This window comes from Pithys albifrons, chromosome 1 (genome assembly GCF_047495875.1).
Source record: "Pithys albifrons albifrons isolate INPA30051 chromosome 1, PitAlb_v1, whole genome shotgun sequence".
Taxonomy (NCBI): Eukaryota; Metazoa; Chordata; class Aves; order Passeriformes; family Thamnophilidae; genus Pithys; species Pithys albifrons.
The window spans coordinates 60,658,970-60,675,975 of record NC_092458.1 but is presented as its reverse complement, the minus strand read 5'-3'; the positions used below and the strand labels follow the sequence as shown (position 1 = coordinate 60,675,975).

Genomic DNA, 17,006 nt, shown 5'->3' with positions numbered 1-17,006 from the left:
GGACAATGCAACATTTTCTTTTAAAAAATCCTTGGTCTACTTACAGTCTCATTACTTCACTGCTAGGCACCTGCCACTTGCGTGGCATACATGTTGAAAAGCTGGCAAGCATTTCTGGATGAACTTCTCATGTTGCAAATCACAATCATCCTGGTTGCAGGGAGTAACACATGCAGATCAGACTTGGAGCATCAGTGACTATGATGAAGACAGGTGACACTGAAAAGTCCTGGAACAAACAGGAGGAATTAGCGAGTGACAGGTGATTGTGGCATGTAATTCTGTGGCAAAAAGAATAGGAAGATCCTTGGATCCACAAACAGAAAAGATTTGGTGTTGAAAATATTGCTTGAGCTTTTTACATGGCCCTTAATGTGAGTGACTGTCATGCTTTTAAGCCCAAAGGGAGAGGAAACACCACGCAGCTGCTTGCTCAACCCTCCTTCTCTTTCCCGCCCTCACACCCCATGGTGGAATGGGGAGAAGAATCAAAGTAAAAGTTGTATGTTGAAATAAGAACAGTTTAATAATTGAATATAAAGTAAAATTAAATAATAATAGTAAATAATAACGATAATATAAAGGGGGAAAACCCCTATGAGATGCACAATACAGTTGCTCACCACCCACTGACCAATGCCAGACCCCCATTCCTGAGCCCAGATCGGGCACCCTTCTGAGTAACTCCCACCAGTTTATATACTGGGCATGACATTGTATGATGTGGAATATTCCTTTGGTCAGTTTGGGTCACCTGTCTCAGCTATTCTCCCTCCCCGTTTCTTTTGTGCACCTCCTCACTGGCAGAGCATGAGAGAAGAGAAAAAAAGTCCTTGACTTTGGATAAACACAACTTAGCAAAAAAACAAATCATGAGCGTGTTATTAACACCATTCTCATTCAGAATCCAAAACACACCACTGCAACAGCTACTGAGAGGAATTAACTCCACCCTAGCTGAAATCAGGACAGTGACTTAATCACAGTTGGTCAGGGTTGTATCTGAAACAAAGGTCTAGGTTCTGCAAAAGGCGTGTAAGCAGACTTATGCCATCAAAGTTCAGATCTTGAAAGGTATTTGTTCAGGAACTGCCTAACCCTTGAGGCAATTAACTTGATTTGGCACCTCTCTGTTGGGCTGCAGAGATCCACACAGAACGTGCAGTTCTGCTCCTGTGCATGTCCTGGACATGTATCTCTTCTGCTGGCCCCTGCTTAGGATGGAATGGGCTCCCAAATTTAGGTAGAGTATTGCAGTCTCTGAGCCCCCTCAACATGCCCAGTGAGTCCACCTCCACCACACACTGTCAAACACCACCCACAGATCTTCTCACCTCTATGTACGTGTTCTACATTAAACAGCCCTGAAAGCAGAACTTGTCCTTGCCTTTCGTCCCCATGCCACCCAAGTGCCACACTCACTGGTGTGATGTGCTTGTGCTGTGGCTCTTAGCCTTTCCTAGGAGGTGCTCCATGCAACCCCTTGCTCCATGACCCTGCTGGCTTTCCCCCAGCATGCACACCCACAGCCAGAGGAGATAACAGGGGTTTGGGTTCCCAGCCAGGAGCAGGCACACAGCTGGTATGTACACGGACCCAACCTTCAGAAGGGAAAAAGACATTTGGCAGCAGAGGGCTCTTCCCTTTCTCAGAATGAGGTCTTATGAGATTAAAAGGCTGAAGGATGAGACTTGGCACACGCAGATTCAAGGCAAAAAACCAATAATAATTAACAATGTGAGTAGTTAAACAGAAGAAAGGCATGCTAAGGTTTGTGGTTAGTTCTTCAGCACTATTTTACAGAAAAATGCCTTTTTCTCAAAGAAATGTTCCAGTTCAAATGGGAGTGAATTAAGTCAGGGGAGTTCTCTGACCTGAGGTAGGTAGAAGATCATGCAGATAATCTACATATTCCCTCTGGTCTTGTGACTCATTCCCTTTAGGACAGCTGTTCCTGATGTGAAATCGCTGGGACTTGTGCTTAACCTCAGGACCTTGCAAACTAATTACGTTTGTTGTGTCAACCCATTAGATACTCATAGGCTGCATGCAGACTCATTAGTTAAACTGAATTATGTATTTGCTCTTTGAACATTATCAAAACATTCAGATCTAGAGTGTTTCATGGTCTGCCATTATTACTTCTTTGTACACAGATTTCTGTGGTTACTCCTTGCTTAGAAACCAGAGACTTTTCATGCGCATATACTGGTTTCGGTTATTTCATAGATTGAAACTATTGTGGCTGATGTCATCCTGGTCTTTTAAATTTATCTTACTTTTGATGAAACCCTTTATTGTTATATTTAAAAACAACAAATATTTGTTGCAGATCTCATGTATTAACGTTGTTTTAAAAAATCTGGCAGCACAAGATGCCTACAGAAGATGTATAGTAGCTCACACATCAAGGTGCCTCCACACCTACAGTGTCTGCAAAGTAGCTTGATCTGAGTCTCTTTCAGTGAGGGTGTTCATGGAAGGTGGAATGTGACAGGGAAGTATAAAAATAATGCAAGTGCATAGACCACCCTGATTCACTGAAAATTATCTGTTTTGCTCTGAGCTGGGTCCAAAGTACCCTGAATTTTACTAGAGCACAGGTAGGCAGTCACACTCTTCCTGCAAAATTCTCCATCTCTGTGCCTCCTTTGGAGCCTGAAACTGTCTACCTCATTTCTTCCCTTCCCCCTTTAATAACAACCAGACAAGAAACTGGTCTTAGAAGAGTTTTGAGGCACACCAATGTCTTCCATCTGCAGTGATGTTCCTTTGCGCTCTGTGAGTGTGAATATCCATTGGGTGTCATTTTCATGTCTTTCTCAGGGGGACCCCAGTGCCCCATGACTAGGAATATCAAGAGCTGCCACAGAGCCATTCTTTTCAGTCATGTTTATCCACCATTTTGCATGTGCTGGCTGTGCATTTAATGTGTGAATAATAGGTTTTTGTGACTGTTATTCAGTACCTAAATACTTTTGCTGGAAAGAAGGTGGAGGACAGCAGGGTGGGGAGGTTTAGTTAATGAGAGTGTTATTATTTGCTGACAAGATCACAGACTATCTTAAGAAAAGGGAATCTGACCTCCTTCCAAGTAACTAAACAGGAATTTGCGTTGAAGAATGTGTGAGAAGCATGTGTTTTCCAGGAAGAAAAAAAAGCATTTACAATTGCTTTGCCTAGGGATTTCAACATCTGTGAGGAAATATCAGTGATCACACAGTGTCCACATTCTTTATGATGACTATTTTAGCTCCGAGCCAGTGGAGCCAGTGGAGCAGTACATGAACTAGACCCCCCTCACGTGACCCACCTCCTGCTAGACCCACCTCACATGATCTCAGCCTCACGGCAACTGGTCTCTTGTGCTTCAGATATTCCTAAAGTTTCCTTTAGCCTGGGAAAAGAAGTTAATCATGAAGCAGGCATGCAAGAACCCTGCTCCAGCTGACTGGGTTTTTCACATGCAGATGCTGGTGAGCATGAGAGAACTCCAGATGTCTTGGCTCTGAGAGATGTTTTGGCAGACACAGCAGGAGGGTTGGAGATTGAGTCCTGTTCCTGCAAAGCTGCAGTCACATAACATACATGTGTGAGCCTCACATCTCTCCCTTCTACTCAAGGACCAGTAGGACTTGGTGATATGAGGCCCGATGCTCCCTAACCATATGTCCCAGCAGACAGCTGTGGGGACTGACCGTGCTGCCCCCACCATGACTCCAACACTGCCACCACAAACTGGGTCCTGCTGCTGATCCCATCTGGGATAAGGAGGTGCTTGTGGGCCAGTGAGCATGTTGGCTGCCTAGGCAAGAGCAGAAAGTGCTGTGCAGCATCTCAAGTGCTGTCTGGATGTGTCCAGCTGAGAAAGATGCTGCTGTGGATGAAAGCCCCAGGGGATGAAGTGCAGCCTCCCTGAGCTCCAGTGATGGTACCTGAGCACCCTGCTGTCAGCTGCAGTTCCTGGCTAAAGGAGCTGAAGAAAAGGCTAAAGTACCTGCTAAGGAGAAGAGGAGATGTGGAGGTGGTTCACTCAATTTCATAGCTGTCAGAACCAGCCTAAAACTGCGGGTAGAAAACAAGTTGATAAGAAAAGCACTGTTTACATAATCCTTTGGCAGTGAAATGGGCCAAGGTTCTTGTGGGAGAAGAGGAATGTAGTTTTTAAGAAACAAACATCATTGCTGTACTAGGTAGTAGCTGGATAGTCCTGCTTTCCTTAAGAGTAGCACAGAAGTTTACTATGGGTTTATATGCCTCGGTCTTTGTCCCCATCGTCTCTCCTCTGGAAGAAAAAAAAAAGGTCTGTAAAATGAAACATTCCTGCTGTTTCCTTTAAAATAATCTGTAATTTCTTGGCCATAATGCAAAGGGAGACACCCATCTGTTTGGTTTGGGGATTTTTTTCTCTTTTCCAGAAATGTCCTTGTTTGTTAACAGAAATCTAATCATCCAGCTCAGAGTTACACACCTGCAAACCTTCTGAGATTTCAATCTAATAGCAAATCTTGCTTAATACCCCCATCTTCGCTTCTTGCTTCAAATTTGCAGCTCTTTTGGCATTACAGCTGTGCTCTTATAAAACAGATTAAACAGCAAAAGGAATGCTGAATGGAAAAGCTGTGTTATTTCCACCTTTCAGAATTTACTGAAATGAGCCTGGCTGTGTTAAAACATGAGCTAAAACTCCCACAGGGAGCATTAGTCTGAGTGATTCATATAAACACTTAAAGAAGTCAGCCTTGGTTGAACTTCCTAGTCAAATAAGGTGGGTAATAGTACACAAGCAGCAGAGCCCCTCTCCCCCCTCCTTTGGAGAGCACTGTTGATAGAAACCTACTGTCCTTTATTCCCACTGAGAAGCAGCAAGATGAGTATTGGGTAACAACAGGAAACCTGGGCTTTGGGTAACTTTCCCGTGACGAATTCTGCGTATCTTTTTTGTGAGACTGCCTAGTGCTGTGAAACCTTCTTCATCCGTGCCCTTGATGTGGGCCGCCTGGAGAGGAAAATCTCATCAACCTCTAGAAATGCATCCAGGTTTATGATCACTTTCTTTCACAGCTGACTTTTAAGGGTGATAACCTTATCAGTCAGGAGGAGGTCTGAAGAAAGGCAAGTTACAGGTAAGTTCATTTCATGTGTGTTGTTAAAGGCATGGATGGAGCTACTCTCTTTCTCTCTGCTCTGCACTGTCTGGTTTTCAGGAGCTGTCGCTCAAACCCATCCTTCCTGTTAGCTTTTTGCCTCCACCCATGTTCTGTGTGTGGAGCCTGGCTCTGATCTCAGCACCAGTGCTGCAGCCACCGGCACCAGGGGGTGTGAGCAGCACTAGTGGTCGTGGGCTGGAGGAGGTCCCCTGCTGTAATATTGAACTCTGCTCTCTATGAGCTGAAAAATTGCCACATGCTGGGGCACCCTGCTCCACAACAACTTTTATGGATGTCTTCTGTGGAGATCCTCCCTCAATTTGCTTTGGGCCCTGCCTGCCCATCTTGACAGAGGGGTCCCCTGTTCCTAGCTCTGGAAGCAGCTCTAACATCAGCCCCTGTGGGAATGCTAGTGGAGCCATAGCTGAAACCAAGCATGTTGCTCAGAGAATAGAGCTGGGTAGCCAAGTTTCTGCAGCTTCCAGATGTGAAGCAGGGGAGTTAAGTTTAGCCTATTTTTCAGATTCTTTTCTTTCTAGTATTTGTTTTTTTTTAGAGCTTCATGCAAGCACACTGTGAACAATTTGTACTGTTCACTCACACTCAGCTGCATGTTCCCAATGTCAGCATTTAGCATTTTTTCTAGCTAAAACTCTCCAACAAAAGTTACATCTGTGTGTTGGGGCACATTGGCAGCAGAGATCTTTTCCTCTGAGATCCAAGAAAAACTATCCTATGTCCACTTTGTCATATGTGTGACCTCTGCTCTTGGCCTCCAAGCTAATCATAGCCTGACAGACCACTCCAAGGACTGTGAAGGGGCAATGTCCATGGTCACTCAACCAGGAGGCAAAATTCTTCTTAACTTTAGGGAGTTGGAACTGAATAAACACTGGTGAGAAGTGCTTCATAGAAGCATGATTGCTGAGTAACTTTCCCTTGGTGTGGACACTTGGAAGAAGGGGCAGAGGCTGCTGGAAAGTCACATAGAATATTTATTTCTACAGGGAATCAGGAGCTCATACCTAAGTCTTGGTCCCCCTGTCAGTATGCTGCACTGGTGTTTTAGCTGCACTGGTGCTTTAGCTTTGCCTTAATATGCATCTTTCCTCTGATTTTGTCGTGCCTGTAGTTTCAAGCAACCTCCTTAACAAGTCCCGCAGCATTTTCTGGAGAAGTAAACATAACTGTGAGGAAATGTTAGGTTGTGAGAGGAGCTAAAGAAACCTCCAGTGCAACCTGTCCATGCTTCTTTTCAGGTGATAAGAAATGAGTGTGACGATGCACAGGTTGCTGCTGCTCCTTCTCCTGGTCAGCTTCGGCTCACCTGCACCCAGGTTTTCAGTGAGTATATTTTAGTTAGTGTCAGTACAATCTCTCAATGGTTCATTGTTCCCAGTCATGCAGAGATGGATGCTCCCCTGCAAGAGGCATGGATACCTGCAAGAGTAGAGCAAAAAGGCATCTGCCTGCAGCTAAAGGAATGTCACTCTTCTTGTCCTGATAATACAGGGTTTTCACAGCATTAAGAGCTGTGTAGCTGTCTGGGTGACTGAACTAACATTGCCAAAAACTGGAAAAAACAACAAACTGTTTTTTTTTTAAAATGTGTTTTGATAGCCAAAGTATCAGCTCTTTTATCCTCTAATTTTATACAAAGATGATTTTGGAACCTTACTGATTTGGCTTGTTTGCAGTGCAAGAGCTGACTTTCCCTCTCTCTTATCAGTCTGAGCATTTTTGCAGTCTGCAAATCTTCCCTTTGAGCTCATTAAATGGGGGTCAAGACAAATTATTTTTGTCCAAACTTAAGTTTTTGTACATCCTATCAGTTTCTGGCATGCTCCGATCAATGCCAGGTTGTTGTAGAAACCCCATTTCCATTAAATTCAGCTCAACAGCTCATGCTGTGCAAGAGTGTGTCTTAGGAAGAGACCACCATCGCATCATCTTGATCCACAGAGGCAGTGTGACATGTTAGGGTCAAGAGGAGGCACATACTCCTCTCTCTGCCTCTCTGTTCTTGGCACTGACTGAAGCATGGGGGGTTATGTTTTCTCCACAGGACAAAGATGCCTGCCTCCTAGACAACAATAAATTAAGACAAAGGTTAAAACAACTTCAAGACTTGCTTTACTTATATGAACTGCAACTGAAGGACATCCTGGAGAACACTTACCACAGAACAAATAGTAGACTGTTTTCAGGCAACAGGAGCATGCAACACGACATGCTTTTACCCACAACCAGTGGAAATTTGATAGTTTATGACCAAGGTACAGTTTGAAGTAATGTGCCACAATGTTTATTTCTCCCTGTAGTGTCTCACATGTCATATTTTATTTCTGCTAAAATTGCTAATTTTTTGGAGTGGATTGTATTCTAAAATGCAGATACATAGGAATGAGAAGATCTGACTAGGTGTACTCATACCAGCAGATATCCCCTGGGGGTAGAGTCAGCTTTAAGCATCTACCACCCAGGTACAGCATGAACAACAGCAGCTGGACTTCTCACTTGGGACTCCGCTGCAGAAAGGAACAGCCACCTCTCATGTTTTCCATCAGACTTACCTTAGGCATCTGCTGTAGGAAGAAATGGGCCCTGCTCTTAAAGAGCCCATTTTCCCTGAGTGACTTGGGGAAGCCCAGAGTGCCTGGCTCAGCTGCAGGCACTGAACCTTTTTGGAGGCACCAAAAAGCCTCCCCGTTCCTCAGTTCCTCCATCACTTGGCAAAGTAACAGGCATGCATACTTTGTTCTGTGGTGTTACTTTGAGAACATAGTCATAAACATCATCACCTGTGGCCAAGATTTTATCCTTTGTGGGCATTACCTTGAAAGTGTGAAGAACTGAAGTCCTGAAAGGCTCTCTCCTGATACAGCCCTGGTAGAGCTGGTCACAGGAGCTTAGCCTTTTGTTTTAGAATTGTTGTTCCCTGATCCTATCAGAAGTAAGCTGAGGTTACCTTACCTTCCACATGGAAATCAGTTTCCCTGCAAATGATCTTGCTGATGGAGACAGTTTCAGTCCTGCTTCACTTTCATACTACAGCCCCAGCCTAATCTGCAGCTGTCCTGCATCTCACCAAAGATTTGGGAGTGATTCCCTCAGAAGGCATGGCTGTAAAAGGCTCTTGAGCCTTACAGTTCTTTGTCAGGCCCAATAGTTTGCAAACCAGAATTGCTACTACCTTACTGAACCATTTGCTTTGGTTCTCCAGGGCTTGCAGAGTTATCTATACAGAGGTTGGCCAAGTGTTCTTGTCCCATACAGCCTCTCAGTGATGTCTTCTCTTGTTAACACATACCACTTTGCTCCCCCCACATGCCATTTAACAAACCAATACCATTCTGCCCAGATTGCTCTGCAGTGTATAATCAGAAGAAGACCAAAAGTGGCTACTACCGGATCAGGCCCAGAGCAGACCGAGAGCCTTTCCTGGCATACTGTGACATGTCTGATGGAGGGGGCTGGACGGTCATCCAACGGCGGAGTAACGGCAGGGAAAATTTCAACAGGTGGGTGCATCATTGTTGCACCAACAGGGTTTTCAGTCAGGTCAACAGTTCCCACCCCTGTTCTGCTGTCTGGCAAAACCCCACCCTTGAGAGGCAGGGTATGCAAAACGATATATTAGTGATGATAATTCTGGATTAGGGCAATCTGGTGGTATGTACTGGCAGCAGGAGGCCATTTTCAAATTTGATCTATAACATCTTTTCCATGTTTTCTCTGCATTTTGAATGCATATTTGTTCTATGATTTTCAGAGACTTTCAAAGTCTCCAAATTGGCAGGTATCTGCTGCCAGAGCATAGACTGAGACTTGTTCAACATATCTGTTTTCATATCAGGAATTATGTTCAGCATGTCATAACACTTGTTACTGTATTCAGATAATTCAAAACCAGATTGTCCTTTCATTATGCAAAATCCCAGAGAGGTGACTTTCACACAGAAATTTACAGGAGGAGAGATGCTCTCGTAGCACAGTAAAGAAGAAATGTCCCCATGCAGATCAATTCACTATCACAGCACACACAATTTCAGGGCATATCTAGAGCCTCTTGAAGTCTGTTCAGTCCATTGCAAAGCTGCCTCAACTGCCTCTAAGCTGGCTTGACCAGCAAGTGGTAGCTATCTAGCCATGGTATTTCAGGTGAATGAAAAACATCCTGAAGAGTACTGACTTGTATGTAGGTCAAACAGAATTACTATTCATAATAACAACACGAGAGAGGGAATATACACAGGGTTACTAAAACTTGAAATGATGATACACAGAAAGTATATGTGAGTATCAAAGATAGTACATAAATCATTATGACTTGCTGAAGAACTGTATTAGGTGTTTTGCTGAAGACCAGTGTGACAGCTGCTGCTTTCACTTTCCGCCTGACAACCTCATCCTGCAAGAACCACATCCAAGAACTTCAAGGTTTGATTCCAATATATGTGTGCGCACAGGTTTAGCAGGAGAAAAAGTAAGATGTGAGTTGTATTTACTTCTAATGCACAGTGACAAAGCACAGCTTGTGATGAGTTGGATACTTTTAGAAAACAGCGTCCAGAAATACAAGTGGAATTCTACTTGTTTCCATACCCAAGTGTCACAAACTGTCTAATTCCCCTCACATGCTGAAATTTATATTTGTATCTCACTGCAGGACATGGGATGATTACAAACTGGGATTTGGAAGATTCCAGGGCAAGAATGATGAATACTGGCTTGGCAATGACCACATCTATGATCTGCTCTCTAGAGGTCCGAGTATTTTCCCTCTGGAGATTTCTTTGTAATTTGCTTTAGATAGCTCACCTAACAGGACACAACTTTATGTTTAGGAGAGAGGTCATTAAAGATTGACCTGATGGACTGGCATGGAGAAACACGTTATGCAGTCTATGAAAATTTCCAGCTTGCAAATGAGCAGGTAAGAAAGAGATACAGAGGCAATTTGCTTGTTTTGGTCTGTGGGGGTGGGGCATCTGCATCAGACCAGTATCAGGTTTGTAACTATAGCTCTGCAAAACTTACCCGCTCTGGTTCCCTGGGTTTTCTAGTTTATCTGACTGACAAACAGCCCTGAAAGCAGGGACATAAGCCTGGGACTTTTTTGTTACAACTGCGAAGTGCCCAAGTCACCAGGTGACAGGACCATGTGTGTGTTCTCTCTTGCTAACTCTGATGCTGCATAGAGGACAGCTCTGTGGTGGTGCATCTCTCTGCTGCAGGGCGCAGAGATTCCTACATGTATTTGCCTCTGGTCTTATGATTAAAAAAGCCTGCTGTCAGTGAGGAGACCCTCAGGACTTGAACCTCTGCAACAAAATGGAACCCTGCTTTCCTGCTTCCTAAGAGGGTATTACAGACTGTCACATAAAAGGCAAACACCAGAAAAAACCCTCTCTACTTTGTTTTAAAATAAAACAGTGAACGCTATTCAAAGTGTTGAAAGAGCAGTTGTAAGTTCCTATGTTGAAGAGAAGTACCTATAGCACTACACCTAGTGCTACAGACACAGAAAGCCCAAAGGCAGAAAGATCCTGTATTTTCATGTTTACTTTTTAGCTGTAGACAGTGTCCTGCTCCATACAGGTGCTGTTCTTTGCAGACTTGTTTTTCTGAACGCCACAGGTGAGTAGCCCAAATAAACAAGGACATGAGTTCCATGGTATGGGCCAGTCCCAGTTCCAACTGTCACTGCTCCAGAAATGTAGACATTATGCTCAGTTTGCACTCAGAGTTTTCTTATGAAAAGTTTTAACAGCTTCATTTTAATAGCTTATTGCCATTTTTCATAAAGGACGGACTATGATGATAGGAGAAAGCCCACAATACAAAAGTAATAATCCATCTCATATCAAGCCTCTTAGACCTGTTAGCTGTGCACAATGGAACTATTATTCTAAGTATTGCGACCAGGACCACACGATTTAGCTAGAAATCAGATGGCTTCTAGTCCTTGGAAGAGCTAAATGCCTAAATATTTATTTTAGCGAACAAATGATCAGTTTATGAAGGCAACTACTTGGCATAGTTTTCTGCTAAGTTTGTTCTTTAATCAGCTAGAAAGAGCCTTCCATCTTGCTGTATAGTGCATCAAGTGGTTGTTGAACCACAATAAATCTGAAGCCCTTTGCAGCAGCAGCAGTAATTACCAATCCCTTCTGGAAGTTTAAATCTTGCATTGATCTACTTTAGGATCATTGAAGCATGGAGACAAAAGTCACCCTTGTCTTCAAAAGTCATGCCTTTAACAGTGAATAAAATAGCCAGAGCAAATTTGATCTCAAAAATGGGAGGAAAGGCAGAAGGATCTGATATCAAAGACATGTCTCACACACTCCTGCAGGACAATTACAGGTTATGGTTTGGCACCTACTCTGGTAATGCTGGCGACGCTCTGTCTGGTGGGAGCAACTTTGAACATCAGTGGTCAGCTTCTCACAGAGGGATGCAGTTCACCACATTTGACAAGGATCACGATCGATTCCTGGCAGGAAACTGTGCATCAGAGAACAAGGGCGGTTGGTGGTTTAACAGGTATGGAAAACAGCTAATTCCTCTCAGATGCGTAAAGTGTGGGTGGCTGTACAGCTGAGAGGACTTGCCTGCCTTACAGTAGCTGGAGGTTGCTGTGTGCACTTGCCACCTTGCCGAGCCAAATCAAAGACACTTACAGATCCGCAAAAGAAAGTACTTGCTTCTTTCATAATAGCAAAGCAGGTAAGCTGCATTCATTTTAAGAAATGGGCCACAGGTAAGTTGCATTCATTTCAGGAAAATGGGTCAGAACAAATGCATAGGGGCCAATGACCCGGAAGTAAAAGGGCCCAATTAAAATTCCTAAAAGTGCTTTGGATTATACCCCAGCAAATAAAACAATTGCAGCCATGGCTAGGTGAAGTGTGTACAAAGGACATTTCTCTATTGCAGAGCATGTCTAGGAGGTGAACTACCCTGCAACAGTCGTGATGGTGAATTTGCTAGTTGGGCATACACCACATAACAGTGGATAGGGACTCAGGTTCACCAGCCCCGCGAGTGGACACACCACTCTTGGTTTTTCTCTGCTTTTGTGCAGGACAAGCCCGTTTGACCAGATCCTCATTATATACCAACTGAAATCAGCGGAGCTACAAAAATGTACATCAATTTTAGGATTTATCTCAATTTAAAGACATCTGAATTTTTAGGTGTCAATAGGGAGCTGCCTACACTTGAGCTAGAGCCTACCAAATAGCACTACACCCCTCAACATAGGAGTGTAGGCAACATAATGTGTGTAGGTAATACACCTGAAGAGTCAACAGGTTGAATTGTCTGATCAGTGTGTTAGGATGACCCATATACTCCTCTGGGTTCCACTAAATGCATTAAATATATCTCCATCCCACCCTGGTATTTCTAAATGTATGTTGTGTGAAAACTGTACTTTACTGCAATGATGCAGTATCTTCCCACACTAAACATAATTCCCTTTTTTTCCTCTCCTACATCGTTACAAGGTGCCATGCCGTAAACCTGAATGGACGATACTACAGAAGAGGAAGGTACAAGGGATCCCATGATGATGGCATGGTTTGGTCTACATGGCATGGGATGTGGTACTCACTAAAATATTCAGCCATGAAAATCAGGGCTCCATTCTTCATTGACAGTGAGAGTGGAGACGGTGAGAACAGTTAGGGCAGCTGAAACTTGCTGCTTTGGAAAAAGTACAGGATGAAAAGAATTATGTAAGTTGATAGCCAGTACTCTGCTGCTGCCTATCAGCAAACCTGCACTGTGATAACCAGAGTTGCACCTGCTTCTGCTGCCTCACGCCAACCGCACAAGTTGTTTGAACATGGATCTCAGTCTGGACATAATCACAGATTTCTTTTTCAGTTTTCAGGACTTTGTTGGAGAACTTTTATTAAAAGCTCTCTGGACTCTGAATAATCAAGCATGCCCTTCATCTATACTCTTCAAGGTCTAAACCTTTTTCCTCTTAATTTAGCCATCAGTGCTTCAGTTATGAGAACATCAAAATACAAAGAACAAGGCAATGAGGAATTGGACTTCACCTAGCATACCTTTGCTAGTGCTGTGTTCTGCATCAGGAGATGTTTTTAAGCAAGTCTCTGTATGGTTCTAAATTGCCACACTTCAGTAGCGGAGCGCCCCTGGAGCATGTGAAACCAAACATGTGGATGGACATGTTCCAACTGCTAATGTGCATCCAGACTAAAACTGCTTCAAAGTTAACCCCCACAATATGGACAGTGTGGGCACTGGGTTCCATTGCCAACAGCTTTCCACTGCAGATCCACTGCTATGGCACACTGCAACACATTTATGCAAAGACAACCCTGCCAACCAGTTTAAAACCCAGACTAAAATTAGGCAGATTTCACTAAACTTTTAGTGATATTCTTAGGTCTTCCTAAAATGCAGATATGATTTGTTTGTACATTCTCCTGTAAATTACCAGATGACTTTGAGTCAGTGAAGGGGAATCAGAAAGTAGAAAGTGGTTGAACCACAAGGCAAACTGCTTTCATTATTTCACTGGAGTGAAGTGCTGAAAGAAAGAGAACACTGAGAGTTTATTTTCCACAAGTTGTTAACAACAGTATCAGCTTGATGCAAATGATTTAACTACTGTGTTGTAGAATAAGCCTATTTTTTTCTGATTTACAATGTTTTTTTTAACTGGTAGTTCTTTTCCATTTACTTGGTTTTAGATCCATACATATTGTAATTTGTATATACACTCATAAAGGGTGAAATAAAACCTTCTGATTAGGACTTAGTACTTTTAATCTGATTTTTAACAGTAGGAACTTGAATAGAAAATTGGTTTAAAATCTTGGAAAGCTCATAATATGAGAAAAGCATTCTTTTGGTGTTGGCTCCTGTTCTTTTCCACCTGCTGTCCTGGGTAATTGAGAGAGTCTGCAAGGTAAGTTCAATTTCCATGGCTCAAGCTGTCTGGGAGACAATGCAGAGACATGTGGTGAAGGTTCAGTGTAAAATTTGGGTTGGTTCCTCTGCTTTGTCAAAAGGTAAAACCCTGTTCTCACTGCTTCCTAGACATCTCAGTGATTACGAATGTGAACATCAGAGTGCACTGGCCATCAATCCAGAGAGCCATGTTCCTGAAGTCCTTGCCCTTCACCAGACTGCACCCCTGCTCTCTTCCCAAGCATACCCATGTGGAACAAAATGTACACCAACATGTCTGAAATGAGGTTGCCTTTGTGAAGAAAGGGCTGGAAACAACCAGTACTATTTCCCTTCTGATCACTACTTCTGTATTTTACTACGGTAAAATATTAGTGCAAGGTTGTAACTGCGTGTTGAGAAACGTAAGGAATGACTTTGCACACATTCTAGTTGTATGGCCACTGATACAGTGCTCAGGGCAGTAAGGACAAATTTTGCCTATGTGGAAGACACAGAGAGATGTGAATGAATTCAGTTAATGCCTTCTGGCCAGTGATGCTCAATCCCATTTTTCAGTAGAGGGCTAAGGAAGCAGGGTAAATATTACACACTGTGGAAACTACAGCACTGAAGGGACAGCACTACCAATTTCACAGTTTATTAAGCAGCCAATAACCCACCTGAAAATGAAGTATCAGGCTGGAGATAAAGACAGCAGGGCCTAGTCAGACATCTGCCACCCAGTTTCCCAGTGAGTGAGTGATAAGCAATGTAAAGTCCAGACTAGAGAGACTGTTTCCCTCTGTGCCAATATGGAGAGGCAGGCAGTATAGTTGGGCTGTCTTCAGCCAGCATCAATGTTCAGGTGATATTTTCTGAGAGAGAAAGAGAAGCCAAGGTATGACAAGCTGGGAGGGAGGGGGTCTGCCTTGATGTCTTTTATGTAAGATGTACCTAAGTACATCTTATGCATTACAGTAGCTGCTCTGAAGACAGCCCAACACTGAGACAAGTTTGCAGGAAGGAGCATCTGATTTAGAGCAATGTTCCCCCTTTTCTGCCCTCCTTGCAGCACAGGAACCCCCCTTGGAGATGCAGGGGTCACAGGGCTTTGTGCAGGAGCCTTAAGCTTCCCCAGCAAACCCCAGGAAGCATTTCAGGACCCTCTTTATAAACAGGGCAAAATGCCTCTAGATGAGCACTCTATTTGATCTGAGGGCTACCACCAAGTTCAAATCACTCCCACTGAAGGTTAAGGGAATGCTTGCTGAATGTTGCTGCTCTGTACATTTGATCTTTCGTTTCTCCAGGGTTTCCCATGCTGAGAGGCTCAGCAGAGCTTAAACAGATACTGTAGCCCTGTAAGCTCCAAGGCTGACAGATTGCTGCTTCAGGGTGAATGTGCTTCACACGGCAGAGTTTACCTTAGTACAGGGATGGTGAGTAATCTGAGCAGCAATTGCTTCAGAGGTCTGGTTTCCAGCCCATTTAAGTCAATTTAAAGACTCATTACCATTGACTGCCTTTGGATAACTCTTCAAGCGTGGACATGTTCTCAAATGCTTTAAAAAGCATTTCAAGCTGACAGTTTATGGGAATGCGTAGCTGGTACCAACGCCACGCTGGGCCAAGGGTTGAATGCCAACAGTGTGCCCTGGTGGCACAGATCCTGGGAAAGAGGAAGCTCCCTGTGAGTCGGATACATCACTCCAGTAGAAGCTGTAAAATGTCACCCATCAAAAAGGCCATTCAAGCAGCTGGCTTTGATTCTGGCCAGATGCTGAGCGTCTTGCTCCTCCTTGGCTGTCACAGCAAGTGGCATCGTGTGCCTGTCAAGTTAGCTGTGCATGCTTTGGACACTTCGGTGGGGTGCCATCAGTAACTGGCAGTTAACACACAGTGATGCTGCTCTTCCTTTAAGATTGCTGTTGTTTGCAGGGGGGGGGGCAAAAAAAAACCATGGGATTGGGAAATCTATCTGCTCAGAAAGTCCATTTTGGGAAAGATAGCTGTTCCTTCCAAAGAATGGAACATGTGCTAATTTTTCCTTCACATCTACAAGGCAGGTTAAAGGGCATGTAGGGTTGGGCTCCTTATGGGTGAGTTGATTTAAGACTGACAGTCCACTGCCTAAACCTATCTTCTCTCACACCAAACTCCACAGGCAGCATCTCTTCTTTTCTTGTTTTTGCTCACTAGCATTCCCCTGGCCTTTGCAAAGTCCCTGGAGAGATGGTTATCCTAACAATTGGCAAGGAAAGTCTCTAAGTCATTCTCACTGGCCTGAGTTTCAGCTCTATTTTTAACTGGGGTTCCAACCCAAATGTGAACACTTGCAACAGTGTGTAATGGCCAATTTGTGATCTCTGGTTTTAAAGCACAACAAAAAAACCATCATGGCTTTTCTACTTCACTGTTACCACTCTCTACAAGTACCTGAAAGGAGGCTGTAGCAAGGTGGGGACTGGCCTCTTCTCCCAGGTAACAAGTCACAGGATCAGAGGAAATGGCCTCAAGTTGTACCAGGAGAGGTTTAGATTGGATATGAGGAAAACCATTTTTCACTAAAAGGGTGGTCAGGCATTGGAATAGGCTGCTCAGGGAAGTGGTGGAATCAACATTCCTGGTGTTCAGTTCTGGGCCCCCCAGTTCAGCAGAGATATTGAGGTGCTGGAGCGGGTCCAAGGAAGAGCAACAAGGCTGGTGAAGGGACTGGAGCATGAGTCCTATGAGGAAAGGTTGAGGAACCTGGGGATGTTTACCCTGGAGAAGAGGAGGCTCAGGGGAGACCTTATCACTCTCTACAACTACCTGAAGGGATGTTGTAGCCAGGTGGCGGTTGTTCTCTTCTCTCAGGTAACCAACAGTAGGACAAGAGGGCATGGACTTAAGCTCTGACAGGGAAGGTTTAGGTTGGAT

General features: G+C 43.9%; 1 protein-coding gene across 1 annotated transcript; it reads left to right on the top strand.

Annotated features, from left to right (window-relative positions):
- The first annotated feature begins 4,808 nt into the window (after positions 1-4,808).
- On the top strand, positions 4,809-13,949 carry LOC139679332 (fibrinogen-like protein 1). Its single transcript, XM_071571002.1, has 8 exons — positions 4,809-5,126; positions 6,410-6,494; positions 7,216-7,426; positions 8,512-8,671; positions 9,820-9,917; positions 9,998-10,086; positions 11,509-11,699; positions 12,665-13,949. The coding sequence occupies exons 2-8, from the start codon at positions 6,420-6,422 to the stop codon at positions 12,843-12,845; spliced, it is 1,005 nt and encodes a 334-aa protein (XP_071427103.1). The 5' UTR covers positions 4,809-5,126; positions 6,410-6,419; the 3' UTR covers positions 12,846-13,949.
- Positions 13,950-17,006: the final 3,057 nt, after the last annotated feature.